We start from the raw sequence: 23,017 nt of genomic DNA, 5'->3' as shown, positions 1-23,017 counted from the left end.
AGACACTGATTCTGCCCTGTTGTCAACACGTGGCTCATTTGTCACTCATGCATTCAGTCACTTCAAACACGTCTTTGATGTAGTTAGCCTTGGAGGAAGGAGAGCACAAGTGCTTCAGGGAGAAGCTGTAGCGAAGAGCCGGCGCAGGGCTTTGGGTTCTGGCTTTGGAACTAAGAAGATCTGACCTCACGTCCCATTTCTGGTGTTTGTTAACTTGCCATGGACCCAATCTCCTTGTACTCCATTTTCCTTTCCTATAAAATGGGGACTTCCTAACAGAGGGGCGCCTGGGTGGTGGCTCAGTCGGTTAAGCGTCTGCCTTCCACTCAGGCCCTGGGATCGAGTCCCACATCGGGCTCCCTGCTCAGGGCGGAATCTGCTTCTCCCCCTCCATCTGCTTCTCCTCCCAGCTCATGCTCCCTCTATGTCTCTCTCTTTCTCAAATAAATAAAATCTTAAAAAAAAAAAAGAGAGAGAACAGAAAGAGAAGATGTGTGCAAATGTCCAAATGTGCCCGGTCCCAGCATGCTCATCTTTTTACTCTAGATCAGAGGCTTCTGCCTCACTCACTGTCACATTCTTGGTGCTGAGTAGATGCTCAGGGAATATTTTTTTGGATCACCTAAAGCAAGGAGCTTAAATGCCCGAGACTGCTTGGAGAATCAGGGGAAGCCGAGTGAGAATTTTTTTGCTCTTCTTAAATCGATTCTGTTGTAGAAATTTTAAATGGTTTGACAAGGTCATGAAGATAGACCTCTGTGTGTGAATAGTGGCTCTGTATGTTAAGCATGAGTGACATCCACAGTCATTTAATTATATTTACGAGACTGAAAATTGGAGACACGGTACATGCCCAACAAAGGGGGGTGGGCAAATTAATAATGGTATAATCATGCTGCCATTGAAAATGTTTTAGAGGGGGGACACCTAGGTGGCTCAGTTGGTTAAGCGTCGGCCTTCGGCTCAGGTCATGATCTCAGGGTCTGGGATTGAGTCCTGCATCGGGGTCCCTGCTCAGTGGTGAGCCTGTTTCTCCCTCTGCCTGCCACTCCCCCTGCTTGTTCTCTCTCTCTCTCTGACAAATAAATAAATAAAATCTTAAAAATAATGTTTTAGGGGCGCCTGGGTGGCTCAGCCGTTAAGCATCTGCCTTCGGCTCAGGCCATGTGGGATCGAGCCCCGTATCGGGCTCCCTGCTTGGCGGGAAGCCTGCTTCTCCCGCTCCCACTCCCCCTGCTTGTGTTCCCTCTCTCGCTGTGTCTCTCTCTGTCAAATAAATAAATAAAATCTTAAAAAAAAATAATGTTTTAGAGGAATAGTGACATCGTTAAGATTCCAACTTTGTAAGAAATAATATGTAAATGTAACAAATACAATACATGCATCAATATCCACCTTAAAAGGAAATAAATCAAGATGTTAGAAGAAGTTATTGCTGGAAAGTGGGATGATAGGTGTGTCTTTCCCTTTGATCTTTGTATTTTCAACTTTTTTTATCATAAACAAGTCATTTTTTTAAAAAAATTATTTATTTATTTATTTAGAGACAGAGAGACAGCATGTGTGCGCACGCATGTGTGGGGAGGGGGCAGAGGGAGAGGGAGACCCTCAAGCAGACTCCTCGTTGATGGTGGAGCCTGATGCAGGGCTCGATCTCCTGACCCTGAGATCAGGACCTGAGCCAAAACCAAGAGTCAGATGCTTAAGCGACTGAGCCACCCAGGTGCCCATAATAATTCATTTTTAAACTCAAGAAAAATACTGAACGATAGTAAAATTGACAGCCATCTAGATCACCAGATGCCAACCACTAAAGTGCAATAATGTCTCTACACGTCTCTCCTGTTCCAAGCTCCGAAATCTACCATCTTCCACTATTCCTGCCCTTCCCAACTCTTACGCTCAAATAGTCAAGGAGAGACTGCCTTCTTTTTCTGTTTCTTTTTCCTTGTCCTAATATTCATTTGTTCATCTGAATATTCCCATCCTCTGTTCCTGGACATGCAGAGCATGATCAACACTTTATTCTAAGAGGCCAAGTATTTAAGGCAATTAGAGAACTTTTCATCAGCTACATAGTCTTGTTTTTTATTATTCAGCCTTGTATAATGATTATTTATCTGTCTCTTTATAGTTAAATTTTAAGTGCCCTGAATTACTTTTTCCTGACTTGACTTATTTTATTCTATTCTATTTTATTTTATTTTACTTTATTTTATTTTATTTTATTTTTTTGTCTTTCACATCTCTGAGGAAGCTGGAACAGGCCTGGTATACAGCAAACATTCAAAGGTTGTTAGGTTAAGCAAATATTTGTTACCACACACACACAAAAAAGGCTCTCCTAGCTTTATTACAATCATTTAAAAACATGAGGTGGAATGTTTCCAGGTGTTCTGTTCTTTAACCATTCCTCCTAGTAGCTTCCTGATAGCCAGTCCCAAGTGTGCCCTGCAGTTTCTCCCTCCAGAGTGCGTCTTGAACTCGCCCACTTCTCTTCTTGTCATTTCCCTGTTCTGGGCTATCATCATCTTTGCTCCCACTTCCTGTAGTGGTTGAATCGTGCTCCCCTCCCAAATTCATGTCCACCCAGAACCTCAGAATGGATCTTATTTGGAGAAAGGGTCTTTGCAGATGTAACTAGTGAAGGATATCAAAATGAAATCATATTGGGTATAGGGTTGACTCTAAATCCAATGACCAGGATCCTATAAGAAGAGAAGAGGAAACAGAGACACAGAAGGAAGAAGACCAGGTAAAGACAAAGGCAGAGGTTGGAGTAGTACAAGCCAAGGAGACCCGAGGATTTCTGGGGCCACCAGAAAGCAAGGAGAAGCAAGGAAAGGTCCTCCCTAGAGACTTCAGAGGGAACATTGCCCTGCTGACACCTGAACTTGGAGCTTCTAGGCTTTCAGAGCTTGAGAGAACAGATCGCTGTTGTTAACCCACCCAGTTTGAGGCACTTTGCTAAAGTAGCCCTAGGAAACTAACACATCTCTCTACCACCCAGGGTTGTGGTTTCTTTTTTTTTTTTTTTTAAGATTTTATTTATTTATTTGAGAGAGAGAGAATGAGAGACAGAGAGCACGAGAGGAAAGAGGGTCAGAGGGAGAAGCAGACTCCCTGCTGAACAGGGAGCCCGATGCGGGACTCGATCCCGGGACTCCAGGATCATGACCTGAGCCAAAGGCAGTCGCTCAACCAACTGAGCCACCCAGGCGCCCCAGGGTTGTGGTTTCTAACACATATCAGATCACATCACGCCTCTGCTCAAAAACCTCCAATCATTTCCCGTTGCTCTTAAGATAAACTCTTAAAGCCCCATTTCTCACATAGAGGAAAGAAGTTACAAATACGAAAAGGAGAAAACTAGAACAAACCCTGTGTTGCTGGACTGGGACTAGAGGTGTCAGCAATGAGCTCGTAGATTTTAAGGTGGATGTGTGGATGCGTGGATGGATGGATGGATGGATGGATGGATGGATGGATGGATGGATAGACAGATACTTTCTTACCTCTGTTCATTGAGAGAGCCTAGAAGCAATGATTTACCAGTAGCACTGAGAGCATCAATAGTCCAGATCTTGATTTCTAAATACCATTGTCCACCAAAAGGAACCAGGGAACCAGGGAGAAATGGGTAGTTCCAGAGCTGGAATAGGGCACGGTAAAAGGACATAATGTCTTCAATTACTCTTGAACTGTTCAAAATAATAACAACATATATATTACATATATAGATACATGTATCTCTTTCTATATAGCCACAACCCCCCTTCCCCCCCGTCACCGTTTCCATCTCACCCCTTCTTCTGTCCCTCTTCCTATCCCTCCTCAAGCCCTCAGCCCATGTACCCGTGCCCTCTGCAACTCACAACCCTCATCAGCAAACCCCTGGCGTTCCAACTTCTTTCAATCTCCCTCACCTTTTTGTGCTGACCTCAACCTGGCTTCCCCTGAGGCCACGATTTTCCTCAGAGCCCTCTCTCAAGTTAAGGCTGCTTTTTGCCCCCATCCCGACTAGCACTAGGTCTCCAGTGGGAAGTACCCTGCTTGCTCCTTCTTGCCACTCCCAGGTTCTTCTTCCTCCAGCCGCCCTCACGCCTCTCCCTAGCTTTGAATCTCTGCCTGTCTCATCTGATGGAACTTCTCTGCGTCCGGTGGAAAGGAAACATTTTCTGACTGTGCTGCCTTCCCTATGTGGCAGCCTCTAGACTTGTGTCTATTGGGCACTTGTGGCTAGTGACCCTAAGGAGTGGAATTTCACATTTTACTTAATTTGTATTAATTTAAATTTGAATAGTCACACATGGAGGGTGGCTGCCATATTGGAGAATGCAGCTTAGACATACCATCCGCTTCCGCTTAGTACGGTGTTCTACAGACCCCCAAGGCACTCCCTCTTATTCCTCAAACAGTTTAGCTCCTCATTCTTTCTCTTAATGCTAGGTGGTGGCACCATATACTGAAATGATTCTGGCCACACCCTGGTCTCTTACTTTTTTGAACCCTTCTCCTTCAGTGATGGTGCCCATCTGCCTTTTATTCCTGCAGTCTTAGCCTTTATTGTTACCACTGACTGGGACCCCTCGTTGGTCTCAATACCCTGCGTCTGCTCTCCGACCACTGTCAAATCCAAAAAGAAAGGGACTGATCTTCCTCTATTGCCCAAAGAGAAGGACATCTTCCCCGACTCCCTTTCCCTTTAATAGAGCGTTTGCTGGAGAAAAGTATGTTTGTAAACCCTACCTCTCCTTTGACATGTATATAAATCTTTTTTTAAAGCTACAGAAGCCTCTGGCCAACACTGCAACCCAGAGAGGTCTTCCTTTAAGGCCTCGGGAGCCACTTCTTTGAAATGTAAACATCAAGGACCAAACCTTCCTGTTACTGCTTGTCCTAGAAACAGGAGAAGTTTCTTTTTTTCTTTCTTTGGATAAAGGCAGTTAGCCAACACAGATGGCTACCTTAGTTACAAGGTGGATTATTTTTCCCCCAATAACACCCCCTTATTTTCCTCGTACCCTACCTGTCCATCCCCCTGGGACCAAAATCCAATGGCCCTATCATTGTCCCTCGCCCTGTCATGCCTGCACTTCCTTCCTTGAACTTCACGATCCATGTTGTATCTACTCTCTTGCCCACCCTCTCAGCTCTCTTGACCCTTACTTGCTTTGTTTACTTGATGGCCAAAAAAATTCCAACCCTGGGAAAATCCACCTCTAGGCCTGCACTGTGTCTGCCTCATGCAGCCAGCTGTACGTAGCTGGAGGAAAACACAGGACCACACTGATTGGTCTCGGAGGAAACAGAGAATATGTCACACTGAGATATACGCCACTGGTCATAGATGTTAAGCGAAACTGCAGGGGAGGAAAAATTCTCCTCCACCCTATTTGGATCTCTGGCTGGACCTAAGAATTAAACTGGCATATAAGACAGATTAATGGGAGAAAAGCACAGAATTTTTATTAGATTTTTATATGTACATAGGAGCCTTCACAAGACAATGAAGACCAGAAGACCAGACCAGAGCAGGAAGCTTTTATTCTCTTAGGCAGAAGAATAATCAATTTGTGAATTGATCAGACAAAGGGGTTTGGACTAGGTGTAGGTGAAGCAGTAAGTAGGAAGATGAAGGTTAGTTTAAGTAGGCTTGTTTGTACAGATTTCTTGGCTCCACATTCCCCTGCAGTTTCCCTTGACATTTATGACCAGGACCATACATTGCGCCCTTGATACTGTCCTGCAATGTACTATATTTCCCTGAGCCATTTTGTCTCCCAATCTTCCGGACAACTATTTCAAACTCTCCTCTCTCCTTGTATGTTCAGTTTCTCTTCTCCCACCTCCGCCCTCAGCAGAGAACTTTGGTAACTCCCTGAGAAAAGGAAAACAGTCAAAAGAGAACCTCCACAAGCCCCTGTCAGCATCTATAAAAATTAAGTCAAAATGGATCACAGACCTAAATGAATGAACTGAAGCTATAAAACCTTTAGAGGAAAACAGCAGTAAATCTTTGTGATCTTGGGTTAAGAAAAACTTCTTGGATATGACACCAAGATCACAAGTAACAAAAGAGAAAGAAATTGAATAAATAAAAACAAAAATAAAAAATAAATAACTTCTGTGCTTCAAAAGGACATTATTAGAAAATGGAAAGACAACCCACAGAATTACAGAAAATATTTGCAAATCATATGCCCGATAAGGAACTTGTATCTAGAATTTATAAAGAACTCTTATGAACTCAATAATAAAAAGGCAACCCAATTAAAAATGGGCAATGGATCTGAATAAGCAGTCTCCAAAGACAATATATAGAAGGCCAGTAAGCATATGAAAAGGTATTCAATATCATCCATCATTAGAGAAATAACAAAAAATCACTATGAGATACTGCTTCGTACACACTAAGATGGCCATTATTTAAAAAAAAAAAAGAAGGAAAGAAAACAATGGAGTGCCTGGGTCGCTCAGTTGGTTAAGCACCTGACTCTTGATTTCAGCTCAGGTCATGATCTCAGGGTCTAGAGACTGAGCCCCGCGTCGGGCTCTGCACTGAGCATGGACCCTGCTTGAGATTTTCTCTCTCCCTCTCCACTTGCCCCTCCCCCTCCCTCTTTCAAAAGAAATAAAATTTGAAAGAAAGAAAGAAAAGGGAAGGAAGGAAGGAAAGAAGGAAGGAAGGAAGAAAACAAGTGTTGGCAAGGATATAGATGGGTTGGAACCCTCATACACTGCTGGGGGCAAATATGAAATGGTGCAGCCACTTTGGAAAACAGTTGGGCAATTCCTTAAATGTTACCTAGTCACCAGATGGCTCAGTGATTCCACTCCTAGGTACATAACAAAGAAATGAAAACAATGTCCACAGAAAAACGTGGACTCATGTGTTAATAACAGTATCATTCAGGGGCGCCTGGGTGGCTCAGTTGGTTGAGCGACTGCCTTTGGCTCAGGTCATGATCCCAGGGTCCTGGGATCGAGCCCCGCATCGGGCTCCCTGCTCGGCGGGAAGCCTGCTTCTCCCTCTCCCACTCCCCCTGCTTGTGTTCCTTCTCTCTCTGTCTCTCTCTCTCTCTGTCAATTAAATAAATAAAATCTTTAAAAAAAATTTAAAAAAAATAAAATAACAGTATTATTCATAATAGCCAAAAAGTGGAAACAACCCAAATGTCCATCAGCCGGTGAAGAGATAAATAACCTGTGGTATGTCCATATGGTGGAATATTACTCAGCAGTGACAGGAATGGGGTGCTGAGGCAGGCTTTGCTATGGATAAACCTTGAAAACATCATGCTAGGTAAACGAAGCCCATCACAAAAGACCGTGTATTATATGATTCCCTTTATGTAAAATATCTAGACTAGGCCAGTCCACTGAGGCAGAACGTAGATTAGTAGTTGCCTAGAGTTGGGGGAGGGGTTGGGGAAAAATGGAATGTGACTATCAATGGATATGGAGTTTCCTTCTGGGGTCATGAAAAGGTAAACCGATTGTGGTGATGACAGCACAACTCTATGAATATACTGAAAAGTATATGGTATGTGACTTATATTTCAATAAAGCCATTTAGTTTTTTTAAAGATTTTATTGATTTATTTGAGAGAGAGAATGAAAGAGAGAGAAAGCACATGAGATGGGGGGAGGGTCAGAGGGAGAAACAGACTCCCTGCCGAGCAGGGAGCCCGATGCGGGACTTGATCCCGGGACTCCAGGATCATGACATGAGCCGAAGGCAGTCGCTTAACCAACTGAGCCACCCAGGCGCCCTCAATAAAGCCATTTAAAAAAGGAAAGCACCTGCAGATACCATGTACTAAAAAAAGTCACCTAAAAGCAAACAAGTCTGCTCAAGCATGACCTGCCTGTGAAATCCTTCCAGGTCCTTGTTTGGATTTCTACACCTCCTGGCATCTCCCATCCTTCTCTTCACGGCATGCCGTGCGTGAGGCTGTGGTCCCTGGTCATCCATCTGTCCCCGTGGCTGGGCCGTGAGCCAGCGGAGGCCACGAATCACTCACTCTTTCCTGTGTCACCAACACCCTGCACAGTGCCTGGCACAAAGTAGGTTGCCAGGAAATGTTTGTTTAATAAGTGGATTCTCATAACGATCTTGAAAAATATTACATTTAATAAGTATACCAATCAGATATTTAATTATTCAATAAACATATATTGTCCATTGCCATGAATAACATATCCTTGATTCATAAACTGCTGATAAACATTGCCAGAACTATGAATCTAAGACCCGGGCTGTGCCCCATAACTTCAGAGGTCAGGAATGTCAGTCTCTGAATACTCGAACTCTATCTTGATCGCAACCCTGCCTGGCCAACATTTGGAGGATCAAGCCACTGTGTAGGTGGCTGGAGTGGCAGGCCTTGCCCTGAACCCCACTGCGGTCAGCTCTGGGGATGATCCAGATCTGAATCATCTCTGTGCCAATGAACTGGACACAGTGTCCCACATGGACTGGGTCCTCAAGAAGGCTCATGCTATGGATTATTCACCTGGCTTACTGGGAAGACCTATGCTTAGCCAGCAGGCCAGTGGGAGAAAGTCTGTAGGCAGGTGAGTGTGGGTGACAACAGTGGAGGAAGTAGCCAATCCTGTCATCCGTGTCCATTCGGCCCAGCACCTTGGGAGAACACTGTGGGAGGTTCCCTACGGTGCAGATGAGGCTCCTGCCCAACACTTAAAGAGGTTGTAAAGATCCCTTTTAGAACTACTGGAGGCACCTGTGAATGTCTGTGCTGCTATGCACGACCTCTCCCCATGCATTTATTCGGCAGGAGTGACACACTGACACATAGATGAAATAAGATAGAATGAACTATGCCATCTGTTTAAAACACATCATTGTTTTTAAGGTGTGTTCATTTGAAAAACGAGCGCCACGATCCGGGAATTTTGCATGAGAATGTTATAAAGGAACAATGGTTCTCCACGACCAGGGAAGAGCAGCACAAAATTCCCACAAGTCTCTGGTTTATGGAAGTCTGAAGAACCTGTGGACAAAGTGAAGCAGTTCACATATACCAACTTACAAAGTGGGGCTTTCGAGGTGTTAGTAAAAGCAGGGCTGAAGTCTCTAGGCAAAGTCTTCACAGTCCAGCTGGGTATGAGCCTGAACCCTGTGTCCTGTGTCCATGGGTTTGAAGAGGCCCTTGGGGACCCTCATTTCTTTGACTAGCCCATCCTACCTCGCAAACTTCCTGGTCATCCCCACTTTCCCCCACCCTGCTCTCCTCTCTCTGTTCTTTCCAGAACACTCTGTGTCCTCCCTCCGGTCCTGAAGCCTCAGGGATCCTGGGAGCCATCTTCCAAGGCAAGCTGCCCAGCTGCATGTCAGCCTTCCTCTGCTTCCCACTGGGACCCTCCCATGAGGACAGCTGCAGGGAGACCCATGCTGCCACACCAGATGCCTCCAAGAGGGAGACTGTGGAGACCCCCCCCCCCACCCGAGGCTCCTGACATCCAGCTGACCACCACCCTCTGCCCCTCCTAGGAAGGGACAGGAGAAAGGAGAGACATGTGTCCCTGATGATAGGTCCTCAGAGACGACAAGACCCATCAGGGAAAGACCCGTGGCTGCCTGCTTCACTGCAGGGTGAAGCTAATCAGCAGTATTTCCTGAATGAAAGAAAGAGAGAGAGAGAGAGAGAGAGAGAGAGAAAGGAAGAAAAAAGGGAGAGAGAGAAAGAAAAAGAAAGAAAGAAAGAAAGAAAGAAAGAAAGAAAAAGAAAGAAAGAAAGAAAGAAAGAAAGAAAGAAAGAAAGAAAGAAAGAAAGAAAGAAAAAGAGAGAAAGAAAGAAAGAAAGAAAGAAAGAAAGAAAGAAAGAAAGAAAGAAAGAAAGAAAGAAAGAAAGAAAGAAAGAAAGAAAGAAAGAAAGAAAGAAAGAAAGAAAAAGAAATGTGGTGAGTGATGAGTGAGTGAAATGTCATCATCTGAGCATGGCTTGAGCGTCCGCATTGACAACATCCAGCCCCGGCCCGTAAGCTCCTGGTGCTCCTCCACTCCGAGGAGCTTCCCTTTTTGTCTTTCAGCTCCCACTCCTGAGGCCACACCCTGCGCCTCATCATCACCCGAAACTGCTGCGCCTCTGAAAGCTTAGCTATCACCAGCCCCCTCAGCACAGCCGGCTGTCCTCCCTGCCCTCCCACCTAACTCCCACCGCATGGCGCACAGTGCATGCACACACGTGCTCATGTGCACACACGCTCACAAGCACGTGCAGACACACATGTGCACATGCATGCACACATGCACAAGCACACAGAGGCGCTCATGCGCGCACACACACGCATGCACATGCGCACACGCACACACAAGCCCGCCTCGGCTGCCTCCCGTTCTGTCACCTCCCCCTGGTCTTGCTTTTTTCCCTGCCAGGACTGACTGTCTGAACTTCCATCTCATTTGCACCCTTGTTCTCTCGCGCTCTTTATAAACACTAGATACCAGTCCTTTTTGGTATATGTGTTGTGAATATTTTCTCCCAGCTTGTATTTTGCTTATTCATTTTAACTATGTTTCTTGATGATCAGAAGTTTCTAATTTTGATGACGTCTAACTTGTCAATTTTTCTTTTGTGATTACGGATTGGGTGTGTGTGTGTGTGTGTGTGTGTGTGTGTGTGTGTGTGTGTAGCCTAAGAAGACTCTACCTATTCCCCAAGTCATAAGATATTCTCCTGTGTTTCCTTTTTAAACTCTTAATGGTTTAACTTTGATGTTTAGATCTATGATCTATTTTGAATTCATATTTTTTTGTATGGTGTGAAGTAGGACTCGAGGTCCATTTTCCCCCGTCTGGAGATCCAGTTGCTCCAACACCGTTTGCTGAAAAGAATTTCCTCTCCTCACTGGATTGCTTTGGTGCCATTGTTGAAAATCAGGTAACTACATATTAGGGTTTATTAGTGGGCTTTTTATTCTCTTCTATGATCTGTTTGCTAGCTTTATGGTATGTCTTAAAATCGGTAGCGTAAGTCCTCTAACTTTTTTTTCCAAAAGTGTTTTGGAAAAAAACTTTGTATTTCTACACATTGTCAATTTCTACAAAAAAAAAAGCTCACTGGGATTTTGATTACGATTGCCTTGAGTCTGGAGCTTAATGTGATGAGAATGGACATCTTAACAATAAATCTCATCTTGAATTATTTATTTATCTCTCGCACCCCTCCCTAACCTGCTCTTACACTATGTGCTATCATGGATCCCCCTGAAACTGGGAGGCACCCTGAACGTGGCCCTCTCCCTTAGCTTTAACAACAATCACTGAGGCCTGCCGACTTTTCTCCCTAAATATATGCTGGATCCATTCTTACCTTTCCCTACTACTACTTTGCAGAATGCAGGCCTTCCTCCTCACTCACTTAGAGAATTGCAATCGCTGTTTACCTAACTGCACTCTGCAAAGCTAGCTTGCGCAGCAGCCTCAGAGAGAATCTTTTGTGGAGCTGATCATGCCACTCTGGCTCGAAGCTCATTAGCTCCAGGACGAAGTCCCAACTGCCTTAACTTGAAATGCACCATGTTCCTGATCTAGCTCTTTCCCACCTTTTCAGCTGCCTTTCCTGATATCCCCTGTACCTTCCTCTTTCTGAAAACCTCCCCATCCCCCAAATGAGTTAGGGGACCCTCCTTGATGTGCCCATTATGCCCTGTACATAAGAAAGGGTATCTAATGTGGGGGCACTTGTTCAAAAATTAAGAATTTCATCATGTTGACAGCAGAGTGTTAAGCCAAGTATAAGGCTTTTCTGAGCACAGGGCCCTGTGTAAGTGCATGGGTCCTTTGCACATCTCACACTCGTAACTGTCTCTGTTTCTATAGAGCGGGAAGCCCTAGAGCTCTGGAAGGCCCAGGCAAGTCATCCAGAAAATGAGTTGCTTTTTCCTAAAATCAGTGGCTTTTGTCTTTTGGTATAATCGGATCATTTTAAATGCTCTTCGAAGGCAGAACATTGTATTGTAGTATTGTAGTCCAGTTACTTGGTCCTCAAAATTAAGTCAACAAATTCCTATGCATAAGACCCACTGAGATCAGAACATTGTGAGCTCTGACGGAATGAATTTGCCTGTGGCCACAATGTCAGCCAGCAGCTCCATCATAAGCAGAGGTCGTGATAAGATTTCAGGCACAGAAATCACCCGTTTGTACTCTGTAAGTATAATTAGCCTGTGTTCATTCTCCATACATTAAACACTCCAAATATCCCCTTCCAAATAGGCTGGAAATGCATGCACATTCGTATTTGCTATTCTTTATACCAAGTGTAAGTGATTGAGGAGGAAATGTCTACTGAGGTAGCATCTTACTGTCTGGGGCTGGGTGTGGGGTGATGACTGTGGTCTGGTTTGGGGCACAGGTCCTAGTGAAGGTGTTTGTGGTCAAGCGTAAGAAGTCTTCTAGTCTGTTTTACTGCTCAGCTGCCCTGGTTTGATTTCTCCCTCTCCAGGATTCCTTAGCAGTGTGGGCTATGTCCTATGCAGGCTTTTATTCCTAACACGCACAAGGCCTGGCAGCAGGTCCAATAAATGTTTGGCTGATGAATGCATGAGAAGGGGGAGGGAGAAAGGGGAAAGAAACAGGGGCAGATTTCAGGGCAGGATTCTATTATCTTGTGGAAATAAGATAACTTCCTTCCCACCCCCATCACCTAAATCCAACAAGCAAACAAAACAAACTGACTTAATCTAAAGTCCAGCTTAGCTTTGTTCTTAGTGTAGGTAATATATTATTCTGGTTCACTGAAGACCATTAAATGCCCATATTAATAATATTAATGAAAACAATAATAAGTTTATATCAATAACGTTTAAGAAATGTTATTTTCTTAATAACATGCATATAGCTTTCATCATTTTTTAATTTGGTTATTCACTTATTTATTCATTCAACAGACACTGAGTGCCTATTATGTGTCATAACTAGGGAATAAATTTCCATAATCAAACATGCTATAGTTTATTTTACCATTGGACATTTGTGGATTTAAACATAAAAAAAAAAAAACTGGGAGCCTAGATGGCTCAGTTGGTTAAGCTCTGACTCTTGTTTTCAGCTCAGGTCATGATCTCATGGGTTGTAGGATTGAGTGCCGTGTGGGGCTCCACGCTCAGCAAGCAGTTTGCTTGGGATTCTCTTTCTTCTTCTCCCTCTGCCCCTCTCCCTGCTCTCTCTCTCTCTCTCTCAAAATCAATCTTAAAAAAGAAAAATAAAAAAGCGAATCTTTCTAACAGTGAAAAAATTAACTGTATATTCCTTTTTCTTTCCCATCCAAGCCCCATGAAATGGCCAAAAAGCATACCATTAGGTCGTATAGAAATAAAGAGCAGCACCAATGTGCATACGCATCCTTGAAAATGCCACCATTATCTAGGATGCACTCTGAAATCTGTATGTCAGTTCAGCTCGTTACTATTACTTAATAGTAATGACTAATTTTTGTATCAGAATGTCATCTACAGAGCATTTTCTTATGTTTAATTTCACTTGAAACCTGCCTCCTAGAAGCTTACAACCTAAAGCAGACAGATTGACAAATGTCTGAACTGTGCCTGGCATGCGGTAATAACTCAATAAATACTTGTGGGACAAATGTATGAGTGAGAATGGTGATAGTATATGTGATCTAAGGGTAAAGAAGTATTAAGATAATACAAAAATACAGAAAATTTACAGTAAGTCCTGAAGGCATTTCAATTTAATTCAAACATGGTGTTTACACATAGTAGCAGATGGATACATGGTGTGCTTAACCAAACTGAATTTGTCAAATCCTGGCCCGTATGCCAAGACTCTGTTGCACGGAGGGAGGAGTGACTGTCTTTCCCTTGGCTGGACAGAGAGCTTGTGCTGGATGGTTGTATTGCTGGCAGTGATGAGGACTATCCAGGTGTGGTCAGCAGTGATCTAAAATGACCTGATGACCCTCACCTCTCCGTGATTCCTTCCCCTGTGCATATGGTAGGATATTATCTTATGTGACACCGCAGAAGAGATTTTTGCAGGTGCGATTAAGGTTATTAATCAGTTGATCTTGCAATAGGACCTAACTTACACAAGCCCTTTAGAAGAAGAGTTTTCTCTGCTGGACACAGAGGAGGAGATCAGAGAGACCCACTCTGAGTGGCCTGAAAGAATGCAAGCGTCTATATCATGAGCTGCCAATGGGGGTCATGGGGGATGGACCTGAGGCCCAGCCTCTGGGAGCTCAGAGTGGCTCCCAGCTGACAGCCAGCAAGGAAAACAAGGGATCTCAGTCCTTCAACTGCAGAAGAATGAATTCTGCTGACAAGAATTACCTTGGAAGCTGATTTTTTTCCCCAGAGCCTCCAGACCAGAACTCAGCCCGGCCACCAGCTTTGTTTCTGCCTATCTAAGTCCAGCCATTCTGTGCCAGACTTCTGACCTACAGAACTGTGGAGCCAATGTTTATGTGGTTTTAAGATACTCGGTTTGTGGTAGTTTGTTATAGAGCAAGAGAAAACTAATGGCATCTTTAAGATGGGGAAAATTGCTCCACGGGTTATGGGCAAACCTAAGTGATGAGGCAGAGAAGCAGGGAGATGGGCAGGCGTGGGATCCCTGGCCCCCCGGGCGGGGAAGGCCTTGGCTAGGAGGAGGGGGCTGCTCGCTGTCACTCAGGCAGGTCTGCATCCCGTCTCTCTCATGCAACCTGGGGCAAATTTGTTTTTCTTTTAAAACTTTCAAACCTACAGAAAAGTTGAAAAAAAACCCCAGTATTTTCAACATCTCACATACCCCTGTACATAAATGGAACAATTATTAACATCTTTTGTAATATTGGAAAATTAATACTGCCTCCTCCATAAGTCTCAGTGAAGCTTAAAGAGAGGCGACTTGTATAAAGCATTAAATTAGAATGCTTACCGTCCGCGCAGTGAAGTTGGTGATTTTATTCTTATTAATTCTGGCAACATACACATAGCAGCATCTGCACAGGGCGAGACACTTCCAATTCATCAGAAATCTGATGTTGTATCTTGCAGTTTAGGAATCTATGGAGATGTGGATTAGAAAATAAAAAATTACAAATTCTTCAACCTTGAGTAATGATCATTCAGGTGAGGGGAAAAGAAATCTCACTCTCAGTATTGGCTCCGCTTATTTTTTAAAAAAACATTTTACTCTGAAATAATTTTAGACGTACAGGAAAGTGGTAAATACACCACAGAGGGTTCCCATATGCCTTTCATCCAGCTCTCTCTACTTTTACCATCTTCTACAACCATGGCATATTTATCAAAACTAAGAAGTTAACACTGGTGCAATACTATTAACTAAACTACAGATTTTATTCAGATTTTCTGAATTCTTCCTTAATGCCCTCTTTCTGTTCCAGGATCCAACACAGGACACTGCACTGCAGCTAGGACTTACTTTTTTTTTTAATGTTTGACTTGAAGATATATAAATATAAACCCAGCTATAAGTTTATTGTGGTTTTAGCTCTTGTGTTACTGTACACCAAAGTAAACCTATGCGTTATTTTCAAGCAAAGTGTTAAAAGTTCAAACCAATGTAATTCAAATTAATTTAATATGATGATTGATACTGTTTTGATGAAAACCATTTGCCACTTTGCTAAAGGAATATATAGCACCTCATGAATTCTTTTGCATTCCCTGCCCCCTTCCCTGATCAAGCTGATTTGATTCTTCCCATTGCTGTTCTCTATCTGATGAACCGTAAAAACCTTCTTTCACGCAGTGGGCCATGACATCACTGGACTTTCACTTGGCGCAAACTTGTCCCTATCACATTACTTCATACCACCCTCCTCTCCTTCTAATCACTGAGCCAAGACAATGAAAGTAGTGCCACATGGCACCAGTGAACTGTAAATGAAATGCAAACCCGGCATTGACATTGACACTGAGCTTCTTTCAGAAGATGGCCAACCAGATAACCAGGGCTGTTTACATCAATTGTTGAAAAGCCTATCACTGAAATAAAAAAAAAAAAAACCTAAAGGTTTTGTTGAGAATACAGCTGTAAACCCCTGTTTAAGAAACACTGCAATGAGATTATAGACAATGTTTGATGAAAACTTAGATATTTTAAGGCTTCTGGGAGATGAAGAAGGATGAATGGGAGTGACCGAGGTTTGCCAAGAGAGGGAGTTGAAAGGAGTCAGAAGAGCAGATGTAGGCGCCTGGGTGGCTCAGCTGGTCGGGCGACTGCCTTCGGCTCAGGTCATGATCCTGGAGTCCCGGGATCGAGTCCCGCATCGGGCTCCCTGCTCGGCGGGAGGTCTGCTTCTCCCTTTGACCCTCCCTCCTCTCATGCTCTCTATCTCATTCTCTCTCTCAAATAAATAAATAAAATCTTAAAAAAAAAAAAAAGAAGAGCAGGTGTAGGGGCATGAAGAGGTGAGAGAGGGTCTTGTATTTTTCTTTTTTCTTTTTTTTTTTAAAGATTTTTATTTATTTATTTGAGAGAGAGAGAATGAGAGACAGAGAGCACAAGAGGGAAGAGGGTCCGAGGGAGAAGCAGACTCCCTGCTGAGCAGGGAGCCCGACACGGGACTCCAGGATCATGACCTGAGCCGAAGGCAGTCGCTTAACCAACTGAGCCACCCAGGCGCCCGGTCTTGTATTTTTCAAGGTGTAGGTAATTCAGCCTGGAGAGTCTAGGGGGTGAGGGTCGGGGTGGGAGAGGACTGGGGGAGGGGCAGCATCAGATACTGGGACTAGAAGGCCGGAAAGGCCAGCAAAGGTGGGCAGATGTGTCCTTCCAGGTTTGGGGAAAACTATAGAGCTTTGAATTGGAATGTGATATGTTCAGATTTTCCCATTAGAGAGGATTTTTGTCTCCTGTGGGAAACAGACACCAGAGAAAAGGATTATAATGGGTCAGGTGAGAGAGGATGAAGGTTTGAACTCCTGTGGCAGTGGGAACAGAGAAGAATGCATCTGACATCTGAAAAGTAGAATCAGAAAGATTTGGAGATCAATTGGCCTTGGAGGGAGAGAACTGAAAGAGGAATTTTGGATAGTACTTGAAAGCTTCTGAAATGGCAACTCAGAACATTTAAGTTATTTGGAGCCTAAATTTAGTCTTTTCTTAAACAGTTCTAACTGTTTTTGTTCCCAGGACTAACTAATAGCAAGTAATGCATAGTGCTCACCATGTCAGGCACTGTTCCGAGTGCTCCATCTCTACTGTATTTTATTGAATCTAAAAGCCCAAGGGGGAACCTGGCTGGCTAGTTGGGAGAGCATGTGACTCTTGATCTCAGGGTTGTGAGTTCGAGCCCCACGTTGGGCATGGAACCTATTTAAAAATAAATAAATAAATAAATAAAAGCCCATTAACTGTAAGATGCACCATTACATCAAGTACCACTAGAGGAAAAAACTGTCAACTAAGCACGCATGACACACAAGGCACACTCTCATTTCAAGGATGTTAAAAATAGATGTCTTGGACTCGGTGATTTATGGCATATGCTCATTTTATCTTTACAACAGCCCTCTGAAGTATGTACTCATATTATTCTCATTTTTCAAATGAGGAAACAGAGGCAGGGAGAGATCAGGTTAACTCACTGTATCTAGGCTCTCTCTGGGTAGCCAGTGGTAGAATCAGGATTTGGCCCCAGGCAATCTAGCTCTAGAGTCTGTTCTCCTAGCTCCAAGAATAGGCATCTCATAAGCACTACATTCAAAGTTCGGTATGATTGCAGAACTGTTTGTGTTATACACGATACTCAAAACACTGGAGAAACTGCACCATGCTTTGCAGTTCTTTTTTTTTTTAATTATTTTTTAAAAGATTTTTATTTATTTATTTGACACAGAGAGAGAACAAGGAAGAGGAGTGGGACTCCCCGCTGAGCAGGGAGCCCGATGTGGGACTCGATCCCAGGACCCTGGGACCATGACCTGAGCGGAAGGCAGATGTTTAACCAATCGAACCACCCAGGCGCCCCACTTTGCAGTTCTGTCCTCAGTGGAAAGTAACCCTAGAGAGCAGCAGTAGGTCAAACCCTCAGGCCAGTGGCTGTGGGGAGGGAGCTGTCTTGGCACTGAGGAACCAAGAACACCTTGTTTTATCTCGCAGAAAACACTGTGTTCCCTCCTTTGTGGTTCCTGACTCAAAGCTCTGACATTTCTTGTTGGAGACATAAGATGTAGAAATGGACATGTTTGAAACAATAATCATCTGGCATAGAGATATGCTGGGTTTTTTTTTTTTTAAGATTTATTTATTTATTTGAGAGAGATACAGTGAGGGGGGAACACAAGCTGGGGGAGTGGGAGAGGGAGAAGCAGGCTTCCTGCGGAGCAGGGAGCCCAACGCAGCGCTCGATCCCAGGACCAGGGGATCATGACCTGAGCCGAAGGCAGACACTTAGCGACTGAGCCACCCAGGCGCCACGATATATGCTGTTTTTAATATTACCAAAGGCCACGCTGTATGGTTCAAAGAATTAGGACTCTGGGTCAGGATGAGCAGTGATAAATTAATCGATTCATTTTTATGAAGAAATACTTACTGAAAGTGTGCTACATACTAGGCATTGAGTTGGCCCAGGGAACCCAGAGATGAATTAAGGTCCAGTGCTGAGCCCTCGACACAAGGGTTTGAAAAAAAAAAAAGAAAAAAGAAAAGAAAAAAGAAGGCCCAGAGTTGCCACGGAGTCTAGATGGACAGGGTGGTCAGACAATGCATTACACATTTTCCTATAGTAATAAAAATGAGGGAGGAAGAAGGTAAAAGAGTGAAGGACATGTTCACAAGGAGACTGTTCCAAGTTTAATAAAGGAAGACGCTTTATGGGCTCTTGAAAAACGACATTTTAGTTAGCCCTGAGAGGTCGTGGTTACTTAAGGAAACCAGAGCACCTGAAGGAAACCTCCTAAGGAAGCCTAGGCTTCCAGGACAGCATTACATCCAAGTTCATTATTGTCCTTGTAGGGTGTATTAAATTACCATGTCTGTTGCTAACAAAAATCTACCAAGAAGATATAATTGCCATAAAGGTACTTATACAGAACAGTGAAAGCATAAGAGAATGAACAAGATATTCAAAAGGTGAGTCTTGAGGCACTGGTGGAATCTGGATATAAGGAGAAACGGAGGGCATTCCAGAATCCAGATTAGCATGAGCAGAGACAAAAACCAGAATAATGAAACCAGTGCTAATGAATGAGAAGGCAAATTCAGGGGTTGGTGGGAGACAGGATTGAATAAAGTGAAATGGCCTATGGCCCTTAATTATCAAAATTTGTAGGATGGGGCTGCCTGGGTGGCTCAGTCGGCTAAGCATCTGCTTTGACTCAGTTCCTGATGTCAGGGTCCTGGGATCAAGCCCTGCCTCAGGCTCCCCGCTCAGCAGGGACTCTGCTTGTCCCTCTGCCACTACCCTCCCCCCACTTGTGCTCTTTCTCAAATAAATAAATGAAATCTTTAAAAAAATTAGGATAGGTCTGTATGTCTTCTAACACAGAGTACTTAATAAGTGACAGATACTGTTGTGTTTTATAATCAATGGGCTTTTACATTACATTCGTGGAAATAAAAGTATTATTTGTATAAAATTATTTAAGATTTCTTGGAAATCATCCTGCACATTTTGGAAAATAAATGTTTTCATTTTTATGACTTGCTTCAAAGGTCTATTTTATTATTGCTATGAAGCCCATGATCTTTCCACTGTGGCACACTGCCTCCCCAAGGAGGATGACAGTCCTGCATACTTCCTCAAAGAAACGCTCAAGCAGAAAGTAGAATCTGGACCGGAACTTGGAGGACAGTTACAACAAAATTGCTAAGCCCGAAAGTCCTCACCCTACCATAAACTAATACAGCCTTGCTCAAAATGACCCACCTCAGTTACATGTAAGGGATGTGGTACTGTGTTACAATTTCAAAGGGACCCGTAACTTTTCATCTAAGCCAAAAATTCTCCAGTCCTCACATCTAGTAAAGGCTGTTCTCTATGGAACTGGACAATCAACAGAGCCTGCGAACTTTCTGGAAACGATGTAGTGAGGGGCTGCGTCTGTCGTTACTGTCATACACCCGTCTCAAAAGACATCAGTTTCAAAGAACTTCTTCCTTGATCTCCACTCCTTTTACCACTTTCCCTAGTACGCTTTTTCTTTTTTTCCCTCCTTAGTGGATGAATGTCAAACAAATTCAGACGAAAGTAACATTTTTAATACACTAGCTTTAAAGAGCGTTTATTTGTGATGTATTGTTGCTGAAACACTGGAAAGAAAAGAATACAAGTCCACTCTGATTCCCTTGACCCAGCCCCCAAGGCCTCCGGTCGCCTGGCCAGCACCGCCTGCCCACTCGGGACCGCGACACCTGGGCCCGGACGGCGACCCAGGGGCTTCCTAACGTTCGGGGTGTGGAGGGGAGAGAGACAGAGCGGCTCCTGGCCCTCACCGTCTCGGGGCCGCCTCGCCAGAGCCCCACTCGGTTCCCTCCCCGCCTCTCCACTTCCCTCTTCCGGAAGCTGGCGCTGTCCGGCGCGGGGGATGCGTCATCAGCCGGCGCCAGCGCCGCACGCCGCCCAGTCGCGCCGGGGACACGCTTCGATTCTGATGCTCGCGTGCGGCGCGGGGAGAGGGGCCCGGGGAGGAAGGCGGGTCGCCGCTGCTCTGCCCTGGCCATGCAGGTGTCCAGCCTCAACGAGGTGAAGATTTACAGTCTCAGCTGCGGCAAGTCGCTGCCCGAGGTGAGGCACTTCGCGGTCCCCCTCCTGATAAGGCATCCGCCCCTCTCCTCGGCCCTGGCCTCTGTGTCAGCCTCGCCCTGGCCGGCCCCTGGCTCGAGGAGGCCCGGAGGCGAGTGACGGTGCCCGGGGGGAGCTGGTCGGTACTGGTAGATGAAGACGCTGCTGTCCCCGCGCCAGAAGCTGGGCCGAGGGTGATCAGGGTCGGTAAGCTTTGCTGGAACTTTTGTCAAGTTCTCTAGAACAGAGGACGCGTCCCTTTGGGCTTCTAGGGATGTTCCCAGCTTCTGCCACACAGAGGAGGAAAGCGTGGACAGATTGGTTACAGACATTTCTCCCCCATTCATCAGCTGTTTGTTGCATGCCTATAGTATGCCAAGTTCTAGAGATACAGCAGTGAGCAAGAAAATGCATCTGCAGAATTTATGGTGTAGAGGGCAGTATTTCTGAACCTTGCTGACCTTAACTTGATTTCATCCAGTCTTAGGATCTCAGAGTTGGAAGGGGCTGGGAAAATAGTGATTTCTTTACAGCCTTCTCATATCTAAAATGTGTAGCAGAGCCAGTCATGGGAAGGGTGGCTTACCCAAGCTCACCCTTGGTTTGGTTTTTTATTTCTTATAAGTCTTGGTCAAGCCTCTGTCCAAGCACTTCCAGTGAGAGGAAGCTCATTTCCATTTTTAGATTACTGGTTAGATATTGGTTTTAAAACTTGTCATTTTATAGCATCCTGGTGTGGGTTTGACTCTTGCCCTTAGAAATTAGAATAAATGTAGGTCTTCCCTGTGTCTGCCCCTGAGAGATTTGGAGTCAGTGATTAGATTCTTCCTTTTCAGAATTCAGGCTAGATAATTCCTCATCTCCCAGTTATTCTTCACACAGCATGATCTTTCTCATTTTGTTCAATGTACACATTTGTTAAGAAGTAACTGCGTGCCTGCAGCCCTGTTCTGAGATTGGGATGTATAATGAACACGTCAGATAAGGTTCCCTGTTGGGAAAAAGGATGGGTGAACAAATGAGAAGACAACTTGGGATAATGATAAGTGCTTTGAGTGATGTGTGAGTAGAAGAGTGTGTTGTGGCTAGAGTGGTCAGGGAAAGCGTTTTGGATAAAGCCTTCAGGGAAGGCCTCTCCACAAGAGGTGGTAGGAGCAGAAGCTTGGACAATGGAAAGGAGCCGGTCATGTGAAGATGGGGGAAGAGTTTTCAGTGCTGAGAGAACAGAAAGTGTAAGTGTTTCCAGGTAGGAGTGCACTTGGCATGTTGGAGAAACAGAAGAGGCACAGGTTTGACTGTGGTATGCCGAGGGGAGAAAGTGGGGGCGGGTAAGGCTGGAGAGGTGGGCCTTGAAGGCTCAGGGTGGAGGTTAGGGTATTATCGTTAGTGCTTCTGGAAGCCATTTTTGGGCTTTAATCTGGGCTGCTGTGTGCAAACAACTGTAGCTGGGGAGAGTGTGGGTGGGGATGAGGTAGATAGACCACCTGAGAGACTTGGGCTTTGCAATTAACGCTGCCTGCTACACTGAGCAACATTAATTTCAGAATAAAATCTGTCGATGAATATGACTTAAAAGTGCCTACGCTTTTAAGTCATATTCACTCCTTCATTATCAAGTATCAGCTATTTGGTTAGTTAATGATCTAGTTTTGTTCTTTGTAAAAAAAAAATAGGTTACTTATTAATATTTCACTTCAAGAAATAAAGTTATTCCATATATTAGTTGTAACCCATCATATTTGAGGCTTATTGCCTTCCGGATGAATTCGTTTTCTTTTGTGTAAAGCAGAGTAGTTCTAAAATTGATTGTCTAATGTATGTAAATACATACCAGAAAAAATCCAGAGGATATGTTAACAGGATTGGGATTACAGAATATTTTCGCTTCCTGTGTTAATATATTCCTATAAGGTTTTGATTTTTTAATGTGAGCATTTTTGTAAGCTTTAGAAAAACAAATATAATTTGAAATAAAGTCTCTTCATTTTCTTTAAGTGGCTTTCTGACAGGAAGAAGAGAGCACTACAGAAGAAAGATGTCGGTGAGTATTATTTTTTTCCCCCTTTGGCTACATTCATGGTCCATGTTACAGTGCTTTTACACATTTCTTGTTATATTTAAGTGGAGGTTTACAAAAATAGTGCAGTTAATACAGTGGAAAATATACTTTTTTGCCTTTTCCTTCCTAGGAAGCTTCTTGTTGTAGTTGATATGTTCCTGGTGAGTGTGGGGTTTAATTCGACCTACTTAAAAGCTGATAAGTTAGCCTGTTACTATTTCATGCA

The 23,017-nt window shown here is 44.1% G+C and overlaps 1 protein-coding gene across 3 annotated transcripts in view; it reads left to right on the top strand.

Moving 5' to 3' along the window:
* Positions 1 to 20,570: 20,570 nt before the first annotated feature.
* The window catches only part of NOL10 (nucleolar protein 10), a 91,620-nt gene continuing 89,173 nt past the window's right edge, over positions 20,571 to 23,017 (top strand). For all 3 annotated transcript variants that reach the window (XR_003608510.2, XR_003608509.2, XM_028099559.2), the window contains exons 1-2: positions 20,571 to 20,735; positions 22,728 to 22,773. Coding sequence is in view for 1 of the 3 variants with exons in the window: in XM_028099559.2 (XP_027955360.1) it covers positions 20,670 to 20,735; positions 22,728 to 22,773 (112 nt within the window). In the remaining 2 variants the exon portion in view is untranslated. The remainder of the gene's footprint in view (positions 20,736 to 22,727; positions 22,774 to 23,017) is intronic.

Source organism: Eumetopias jubatus, unplaced genomic scaffold (genome assembly GCF_037043125.1).
Source record: "Eumetopias jubatus isolate StellerSeaLion01/CBP00866 unplaced genomic scaffold, mEumJub1_p1.0 scaffold_9, whole genome shotgun sequence".
Lineage (NCBI taxonomy): Eukaryota > Metazoa > Chordata > Mammalia > Carnivora > Otariidae > Eumetopias > Eumetopias jubatus.
Note: the sequence above shows the minus strand (reverse complement) of the source record. Positions and strands in the feature narration are given on the sequence as shown.